Source organism: Teleopsis dalmanni, chromosome X, assembly GCF_002237135.1.
Source record: "Teleopsis dalmanni isolate 2A chromosome X, ASM223713v2, whole genome shotgun sequence".
In the NCBI taxonomy this organism is placed as follows: domain Eukaryota; kingdom Metazoa; phylum Arthropoda; class Insecta; order Diptera; family Diopsidae; genus Teleopsis; species Teleopsis dalmanni.
Window position 1 is genome coordinate 86175909 of NC_051848.1, and position 10972 is coordinate 86186880.

Sequence of the window (10972 nt, forward strand, 5' to 3'; positions counted from 1 at the left end):
AGACAAAAAGATCTGACATAAAAGTTTATCCGTAAAGGAAGTAATGGAATGACTGTCAAGTCAGAATATGGGTGATGTCGGTATAATGCGATATATATAACTATTTCTTCGGTTCTTTGACGTTCTTCATATTCAACTCTTAGTTGTTATTTTAATAATAGGTTTAGAAGCAGTATGCTTTGTTTAGATTAGTTATCATGAGGTAAGAAATATCCTGTAAGGATTTTAAATAGATTAATTAAAATAAATTAAGTTTATTTTAACAATTAATATGACATCTTCTGCATCACATCTTCTGCACTGCGACAATCAGTACTAGTTTTACGTTAAAAACATGTGTTATTATAAAACTACTGTTATTAGCACTTTTACCTATTAAGGATCTCTAATCTCTCTATTAAGGATCTCATATTTCTATAACATATGTAAAACCTAAAAATTGCGAACAAATTTTTTTTTTGTCGCTTGTTATAGCGATGTCCACAGAAATGAATTTTCCGCGAAGATTCCACAGGGCGGAAAGCATGTTGGGTACAGCATTTGGTTCGCTCGTGATGTGTTTTTCGCCTTTTACCGGTCTTTAGTTTGATTTGGTTTTGGTATTTGGTAATTGGTACCGAATTCATTAATGTTGTTCAATTTTGTTTCTAGAGAAATATTAATCCATCTTCACACAATGTTAGTCATTTAATTGCAAATATGCACATTTATATATATAAATGTCAGAGAAACTTCATTAAGGTGCTATATTTTTCTGTCCAAGTATAGTTTAATTGAATTAAAAATTCAAAATTGTGAAATAAAGATTAATTAATAATGAATGATTTTAGTTAGGATTGCTGGCAAGTGAAAAAGTTATTGATCTGAGTAACAGAATATTCGCAGAAGAATTAGATTTTCACGTACGTGTTCCCACTGATGCATGTGGGCTGATGCGTGGACAAAGAGTATTCATCGAGTTTGATTTCGACGTTTAAAGGACAGTAACTTGTGATCGATTGATCGCAAGTTGACCTTCAAGAGCAGTAACTTTTGAACGATTAGTCATATTAGGCAATCTTTTACTTGTTTGTCAGATGACAAGCTTGTGAGACACTTCACGTTCTAACCAATTCTATAGCTGGGAAACACTAAGTTATTACTTCTGTAATGAGTTTCTTTTTATTTATTACCCTATTACTATCTTATTATTTTGAATAAAACGAGTGATATCCACTTTTGCTGGTAAATTAAATAAAAGCTTTTGTTGGTTCGTAATTCATGCATGTGTTTATTTATTAAGATAAAAGTTGAATGGTGTTTAAGGTTTGGGGTTTGGGATGTGGGTTTTGGGTGTTAAGTTTTTCAAGATGACTTTTGTATACTATGTTATTCATACATTTACTTAGTAAATATTAATTAGTCATTATTATCCGGGTATGAGAATTTAACCTAATGTTAGTTGATGACATTATTTGGATATGATTTGTTCAGTGAGTCCAAAATTAAGTAGTAGTAGTTGAGCAACTTTTTTCATTGGCACAAGTTTGATCCTATTTCGGGTTGGTTCGATGGTTATTGCCTTCATCATTTTCTGTGTTATTTTCCTCATAAATCATCTTGCCATATTCCTTCCTCCTTTTCACTTGATCTCTTCCATTGTGTTCACTAGTCTTGGTTTTTCTTTCGAGTTTAGCTATTAACCTCTTTACGTTATCGTTTTTGGGCTCCGCCCAATTTTTAAATTTATTTCGTATCGTTTTAAAATCAAATTCTTTTTGAAGGTCAGTTGTACCTATTGTATTCAATTCTACAGGTGAGACTGTGGAGGCTGATCCCTCATAGAGTAGAGGCTGAAATGGAGAGTTGATTTCATGTTCAGTGTTAATGGTTGAGTAACTTGTCTCTGCAAACTCCTTCGAAAGATTTCTATTTGCTTCAACTGGTTTGGAACTGTTTTTGTTTTTATTAACATCTTTTCCTGCTGAGGCATTCCTATCGTTTGTACTATTTTCATTTTCAAGAAGAACAAATTTCTGTCTTGCTCTTAAGAATTGTTCACTTGTTAAGGGGCAATCATTATTTTGAAATATTGTATCTCCTCCATATTGTCTATCCTTAGGAGACACAGACGTTCCATCACCTTTATATTTTAATGTTATACTTTCAGGTTTAGTGGCATTGTCAGATATCGAACTTTCAATCATTTTCACTTGTTTATTAAATGATTATGTATTAAATATCTAGTATACGTCAGGCCAACAATTCTTGTTACAAAACTCGTGTTCTAAAGCAAAATTTATTACGGAGAAAAAAATTTTTAGCATATTACTAGACAAACTCAATTTTTAGAATTGTTTCATTGATTTCACATATTCCATATTATTATGTTATTTGTTTATTGAACGTTTTCTCGAAAGACGTTATCTCAAGACTCTCTAAAATAAGTTTATTAGCATTTACAGTCATTAACTGAGTATTTGTAATTTATACAAAACTGTCAGTATCTGTCATGCAGTTTTACTACATGTTTGATATCTGATCTACAAGAACGATGTCATAAAAAATTATTAAAACTTACACTCAACAAAACTTCCTGCGGGAATAAAAATCATATTTCGAAATAGGTATATTTTATATAAAATCCGTTGAAGTGTATATAAAGTCACCAGAATGCGCGTATCCAAATGGCGGATCCGTGCACGTTTCTCAAAAATGGATGGTAGAGGGAAAATTAAATTCTTTACGGATGAATTTTTTTCTTCACATAGGCCGAAACAACCTCTCGATATTGGCTGAAGCCGCCTAAACCTGGTGCTCTATATGCTTTCAAATGAAAGCCTGTCGGCGGAAATATAGAAAAAAAGATAAAACAAAGCCAGTGACCGCGAAGGTCAGCTCCAATCGCGCAGACAGACTACTGTGACAATAATCAATCATTGTTATTTTATATACATATGTAGTAGTCTGCAGAAGACTTTTTTCACAACCTAGTATGAATAATATAGGTATAATAAATTTTTATACACTAAGAGCTTGAGTCAACGTTTAGGTTATGAAATCTCAAAGTGATCTTTACGACTTTCGTTCTTTGACTTTAGCACATTGATTAATGGAGTCTTAAAACAACCGATAAACTTACTTTGGATCCCAATTAGAAGTTTATGTTCCAACGAGAAATTATTGTTAAGCGTGAATTACGATTTATTATATATAGGAAAACGTGATGGTTGCATTCCGAATGTTATCTTCGGACTCTATATATTCTTGTACACCTTGTCAATGGCACGTTACCAAATATTTTATTTCCTTATATACTTCTTGATACCCTAAATATTAAAAAATTTTGTTGAAGAAAGTTCGAAACATGTTTTGAAGTGACCGGGAATTTTGAATAGATAAACACAAAATTGTTTCTGAAAAATTATGAAGAAAATGTTGTCAAATATGCTAAGTCAAAACTTTTTAAATCTCAAGGAAAACCTGATTTAATTTGTTTTTTAGATTTAAAATTCAAAGGAAGTATAATTTCGTTTCCAGTAGGTTAAATCCATGTTGCTGAAGAAAGTTCTATTGGATATGTCTTTATAAACTGTGTAACGTAGCAACAAAATCATTACGTATCTATCAATAATAAAAATAAATATGGTAGCCTTAATACAATATAATTTTATAATGTGGATATGGCAATTCTTGTCCATAACTTATTGAAAAAATTGTGTTAATCACAGAATACACACAGAAGTGTTGAAATTGTTTTGAGCCGTCGATTCATTTGTAGAACGACATAAAACTAATGTGGCTTCATTATATAAAATCTCTATACGACAATTAATTATAATAGACTTTTATATATTTATGTTACTTTGGATACGTATCTAACTTATGAGTTTTTTTTATTTTATTTTATTTTGAAAAAATAAAAAACCTTTTTTAATTTTTATATCAGCAGAAGCCGAATTTATTGTTGTAAATGGGTAGGAAGTTAATTTCAGACCCTGCATTGGATTGAAAATTTGTGCTATTATATAACATATACTATTAAAATACTATTTTGCTATTTTGTGTGCAAATATGTTTAGTTGTACCTCTTATATGTAAGTATGTTAAGTTATACCTATATCTGCTCGTTGTATAACCTTTCTACATCTAATAATAGCATTTGCTAATTATATGGATTTTGTATTTAAAAGTTGCTGTCTTCTGTTCTGGAATGTTCATAAATCAAATGATTAAAATGTGTGTATTATAGTTTATTTTATTCAGAACTAAAATATGGAATTGAGTGTAGGGTGGGGTGTAGGGACATATATTTATAATACTAACGATTCAAAATATGTCACTCGACTTATAAACAATAAAATGCGGCTTCGGCATAATGTCTTAATTCTTAACATAATGTCTTAACATAATTTTTGGGAATTTGAAAATACTGCCATTAAAATATTTTTTTATTATTGTAGATTACTAAATTCATCCACTTATTCACTTACAATAATAATTATAAGCTTATTTATCATTTTAGTAAGGTCTTCTCACAGAATACAAACGCATTTTTTGTTTTCAATTTGAATAAAACTCAAATGTATAAATAAAATCATAAAACTAAACATATGAGCTATTAACATTAATTATAAAACTTTATTAAAAAACAATTCTTACAAGTTATACAAAAATAAAAAAAAAATTTTAAGGAAAATAAAATATTATATTACTCATAACAAGTATAATTTTAAACAAAATTCTGTGTATGACTTAGTTGGTGCCAAGTTGCTGATCCAATAATTTACACTTGATGCCCGTTTAGTAACTGCTTGTTTAGGTCTTTGACCTACATCTTTAAGTGAGGTTTTATGCTTCTACCGTTGGCACGAACATTGTCTGTACGGTTTTCATATTTTTTATGATCGCTACTACCTTTTATTGCAGTCAATTTTGACGATTTCCTGAGACTGCTTATTTTATCAAGACCAAAATAAAAGGATGAATTAAAATGTAAATTTTATATTTTATAATAACCTTTGCCGACTCTTTCCAAAGCTGGGGTATACTCAGAGTATAGCAGAGTTAAACACAAGACTTAAAAACTTTGTTTAGTTATTTTTTAAATATATATATTAAGTCAAAGATTGTAGATATTCAGCTGTAATAATAGCCTTTTCTTTTGTAAGCATATCACAAAAGAACAACTGCTTATTTTGAAAATAACATATGAAACAACAACACTGCTGGCTTATTTAGTCCAACCTCTTTGAAATCGCTTAACTAATACGCAGTTCTAATCACATGGTTGCCAACACTAAAAGTTTGTCTATTTTGAACGGTTTTTGGTAGTACATACCAAATTTCCAATTAACTATCAACAAATGATTTCGTTAATTATTCATATTTCGTGTCGTCATTGTTCGTAACAAATACTTTACTTTTTCTATTTATTATTTTACTGTTAGAAGGCACGAGAAATGATATTTTATTCAGAGTCATGTAAAAAAAAATATTCTTATCAAGAATTGCAAAGAATTACGAGGGCGGTTTGATAAGTCAGTGACTTTTTGAATAAAACAAATTTTTTTCGGCAAATAAACATTTTATTTTTCTACGTGATCACCTGTTAGCTCGATACATTTAGTTCAGCGTTTTTCTAATTTTCTTATTCCCTCCAAATAATCGACTTAAATATCTTACCGTCCACCCATTTCTTTAGGGTTGGAAACAGCAAATAGTCGCAGAGGGCTATATTTGGAGAATATGACCAAATATATATATTTATATAGCCGTAATTTTTTCTTTCAGAGCTGTGATATAACCATATTTAGTCTGGTTAAAACAAATTGGCATCACTTTTAGAATTGTCAAATGTTTTTTGTTGTGTTGTGTACAATATGATATATTAAAATTGTACACTAGAAATTAATTAATTTAAAAGAAAAAAATGAATATTAGAAGGGCAATGATAAGCATTTTTGTATTGTATATTTTAATTACTTTATTAATTTATGTATTTGAATTAATTAGTAAATGAAATGCTCATATTATTTAAATGGATGACTGGAATTTTGCAACATATATCCAGTGAACATTCACAATAGACTGATTTAACCGCACTAAGCCTTAAGACATACAATTTTTTGCGAGTTAAATCTAACTCTGAAGATTCTTCGAGCATTGTTGTTGCTTAACATGTTTTCTTTCGTAAGTTCCATTTATTTTTTCACTACTCTGAAAGAAAAAATTACTGAAAAAATTAAGAAAAAAACAAAAAAAACTCAACTAAGTGATTGGCGTGCATTTTGGTATAATTTACCAGAGTTCATATTTGCATACCCATGAGCATCTCTTTTCGGCTCATTCTACTCACAACTCATGAGGCGGCAAGAAGCTCACGATCGAAGATTTGTACGAAAGTGTAACATTTTTAAAAAATTTAGGTAATCCTAATAGTGAAATAGATTTATGTTGCTGTAATAAATATTTTATTTTGCTTTTTATATTTAATATTATGCAAGTACTTTTAATTATGAAACAGGCAATTAGATAACAATTCTCAATTAGCCTTACTACAGAATCTTATTTCCTTATGTATAACTTACTATTAAATAAAATTTTATAAAGTAGTCAGCCACACACAGAAGTACAAAATCAAACTCAGGAACCACCAAAACCCACTTGCAAGCAATCTTACTCAAAGCACTGGAACCCAGCGACTCAAAAGGAACTATATAAACCCGACTATTAAAGAATAATGTCCGACATGGAAACGAAATTGGACGAAGCTTTGGATAAGGACAATTAATTATCTATTTTCTCTTCTTATACAGTAATTAGCAGCGATAATTTATTGTTAGTTCTAAGTTGATTTTTAGAAGATTCAATAAAATTGATGTTTTTAATTTTTTCAAAGTAAGATTCGTAGAACTGATCCTCTTCACTTATATCATTTCGAAACAAATACCCTTTCTCTATCTGCCCTTTTTCATTTCGTTGTTGTTGTAACCAATCCATTTTCACAGCCGACCAGGCACAGTTCACTCTTTCAAACAAGTTCAGGTCGCTTCTCTATCACAAATTTTAACTGTGAAGAGTTAGGACAGTTTCACTTCACTGACAATGTGATTAAGATTTCAATTATAATAAGTATTTAAGTTTCAACTTGGACCATGTCGATCATCATTACCATACTTTTCCATATGTAAAACCAGGACAGGGCGCTGGTTTATGGGCGCGCTTTATGCCTGTTGTAACATTGAATGAACGACAAATGAATTTCTTATAAAAGTATTTGTTGTATAAAATAAAAATTAACGTAAATTTTATTAATATTAAAATTAATGTATAATTAAATATAATATGTTATTTAGTTTACAAAATATTAATCTCAGTTTGTTTAAATAGCATTTTATGCTTCGCCAAAGATTCTAGGTGGTCTTAAATCATAAGTGGATCCACTAGGGATCGCCAGTATAACCTAACCTTGCATAGGTTTATCTGACTGGTTAGAAACTTCATATATGGTAGACCTAAAGGTTCCGGACAAAAATGTCTACTTCAAATCTTTACTATATGCAGATTTGTAGTAGACATTTTCACGAATCTAAGGAATTTATAAAGCTTTATTGCCGATCCTCTTTACCCTTGAACCCGTAACTCTTTGCCGTGCATTTTTAGGAGTATTTGTAGACGAGAGTGTTTGTAGATAGATTTAAAAACATACCCAATGCGCTGAAGTTTCCAGCACACAAGCATCGTGCTATCAGAGGGAAAATTATAAATTAAAAACTAAAGTTTGTATTAATGAATAATTAGTTCTTCAATATTTACCATAGTTTATATTAAATGATGATACCAGAAAGGATTCTAAGAGATCAAAAAAAAAAACTCTAGATTATATGTTCGTTAATAGTTTATTCAAAAAATTTATAAAATGTAACGAGATTAAAAAAGTGTATGAGTTTTCAAAAGGAAATCAATTCGCAAAAACAAACTTAATGGATACGATAATATTATTATAATATTCTTATTCTATAAAATATTCAAACAAAAACAGATTCATATTTTGGTAAATTATTTCAGGAACATTTGGAATGTCCTCATAGGAAAAATATCCACAACATTCGAGTTGTGAGGTAAAGTACACCAAACAAAAATGGAATCTAAATGTTTTTGTTTGAATTAAATTCAAATTTTTTAAATTTCATTTGTTTTTTATATAAAAATATTCAAATTAAAGCAAATAGTTACTAAAAGTTTGTTCTTTAAACTCAAGTATGAGGTATTGTTTTAGCACTTATGTTACCTCAGTGTGCAACAAATTAAATAAAAAGTGAATTTGTAGCGTCTCCACCGCCGTCAATATAAAAAAAAAATTAAATATAATTATAAGGAAAAAATATTTCTTACAACAAATATAAATTCTTTTCGAGTGCAGTAGATGGAGCACGGTTGATGTTCTCACCTACCAAGAATGCCAATTTATGAGCATACTGACACACTGCTGGTACGCGGCAGGTACCAGCCCAATTATAATACCATATATGTGCGTCATTTTATAAGTTAGCATTTGAATATGTTCTGGCTTAAATCCAGTTGTATCGTGTATAACGTTGTAGTTGGTAGGTGAAACCGTACCTTGGAATATAGACTGCGACACTAAATAAAAGTCAACGCTCTGGTAAAGTAATAATATCGTCCACAACGGTACCAGGTGGAGGATTGCGACCTTTGAGAAAGTATCGCGTGTTGATTCTTTTAGATGCAACTATAAATGCGAAGCGTGGACGTGCACTTCCAACGCTACTATATATTTCGTCTAATCTATTGACTAGAGCTTTAACTTCATGGTTTACAACTTGGTGCAGCTGACCATCACCAACTCCGTCACGATAAAATACTATACGTTCAGGCAAGCATTGATGCTCCTCTTTAAATGCCCGTAAAGCGTTCGCTACACTTAGCGTTAAATAATTTGATAATTCTTGGCCTTCTACATATTCTTGGACTAATGAATAATATCTTGATAACTTCTTTATGTCCATTGTTGAAACAAATGCGCCATATGAATTATGTTTATTTTTAGTTGAATGATATACATCAAAACCGCATGTCATAATACCAAGATTAGGCATATCAATCATCCATGGAGTTCCACGCAATTTAGCGTTCATTTGTATGACAACCTTCGTTGCTATTGACATTAGACCAGCCGATTTTTCTGGACGAGGTGCAATAACCTTCATAGTCACAACTTGTGAAGCAACTATTCTATCAACGCAACATTTTTTCTTAATTACAGCATATCTGCAAATCAATAAATAATATCAAAAATGTCGTGATTATTTAGAAATATTTAATATTTACTTTTCTTCGTTGGGACTGAAAAGAACCGCCATAACGATCTGCGGATCTTGAGATGCAGCAGCATATATAGCTGAAGCATAAGAATTATTTCTGTCATCCTGCATTTCGATACTTTAAAATAAAATACAAAAGAACATTAAAAAAAACATCAAAATAGCTGAATATGTAAATACTATATATATTGTAATTGCGATATAATTATGGTGGATAGGTGACTTTAAATGTCATCATACGAGTTAGAATTGAAAAAGATCTACGTCCCAGATTTTTGTGAGTTGGGCACAAAAACATATCGTTCAAATATATCTAAAGGTCTGTTTAAGCAAAAGATTTTGGAATTACTTATCGTGGAACTGTACTATTTGCAATCAAAACACGTTACGAGCATGGCAAGCTTAACCAAAATATATCCCCAATCCCTATAATCTTCCCCACCTTGACTCATCAATCACCCACCCACATCCTAAAAAACATGTATTGTCGTGTAATTTCTTCTTCTTTACAAATACGCACTGGTTAATATGACATCAACATGATAACATGGTCACAAACGCTTGGTCGTCGGGATAGACAAATGGCTCCAGGACATACATTCCCGAAACTAAGTTCCTCTAACGCGGCCCACACTAAAATTCAGTCCTTTTCATACAGTTTAAAGACAAGTATCTTTATTCTGTCTTTTATTCTGCTGACTTTTGCAATAAAGATGCCTAAAGATGAAGATGATGGCAAACCAAATCCCAAGCGTATTATTAGGATTGCCAGTATAAACTTACCTAAAATATGTTGAACGAACTAAATATATGTTGAACGAAAAAAATGATGAACCAAAAAAAATTATGAACCAAAAAAGTGGCTGACCAAAAATATGTTTGACTAAAAAAATGATTGACCAAAAAGTGACTGATGAAAAATATGTGTGACCAAAAAAAAATATATTGAAACGACCACATCGCTTAGTGTTTTAAAATATATTTAAATAACTGAACTAGTTATTCAGATATACACATTCAGTTAATTACTTACTACTTTGGTTCATCAATTTGCATCGTCACGCCGCTAGCTACACGTTGACATGTTTTAACGAAGTTCTGAGCTTCACGTACATTCCGTCCAGAAATATTGACCTCATGGTAAAATACTTCCAGAAATGGAAGATTAAAATTAACAATAACAAAACCAAGGCTATATTCATAATACGAAAGAGAAGGCAGCATCCTCCAAGAGTGAGCGTCGGTTACACGGATTTATTGTGGGAGGTAAGCATAAAATATCTGGGGTCACATTTGACAAACGGCTCAATTGGTATAAACAAATGAAATGCGAACGGAATAGCTGCTCAAAAAATCCTACATTTTCTAAAGCCGCTGTTCAATAATAATCACTTCAACCTCAAAAGTAGAAAGTTACTACATACTCAAATAATTAGGCCACCACTACTGTACGGATGTGTTACATACAGCAAAGCCTCAGATACTGCCATGATTCCATGGTATATTAGAACAACAGACACAGTTACTACATACTCAAATAATTAGGCCACCACTACTGTACGGATGTGTTACATACAGCAAAGCCTCAGATACTGCCATGATTCCATGGTATATTAGAACAACAGACATGCAGAGAGATGTAAGGA

At 31.0% G+C, this 10972-nt stretch overlaps 1 protein-coding gene and 1 pseudogene across 1 annotated transcript; both read right to left on the reverse strand.

Annotated features, from left to right (window-relative positions):
* Nucleotides 1-1257: 1257 nt before the first annotated feature.
* LOC119687041 lies at nt 1258-3395 on the reverse strand. The gene is made up of 2 exons (XM_038101185.1): nt 3122-3395; nt 1258-2266 (listed from the first exon to the last, which is right to left on the reverse strand). Exon 2 carries the CDS (start codon nt 2184-2186, stop codon nt 1533-1535), a length of 654 nt encoding a protein of 217 aa, XP_037957113.1. The 5' UTR covers nt 2187-2266; nt 3122-3395; the 3' UTR covers nt 1258-1532.
* Nucleotides 3396-8234: 4839 nt separating this feature from the next.
* Nucleotides 8235-9438, reverse strand: LOC119690194 (annotated as a pseudogene).
* Between the last annotated feature and the right edge of the window lie 1534 nt (nt 9439-10972).

Excerpts from the sequence above, each read along its gene's own strand:
- LOC119687041 (XM_038101185.1), bottom strand. The coding sequence starts at position 2,186 with ATGATTGAAAGTTCGATATCTGACAATGCCACTAAACCTGAAAGTATA.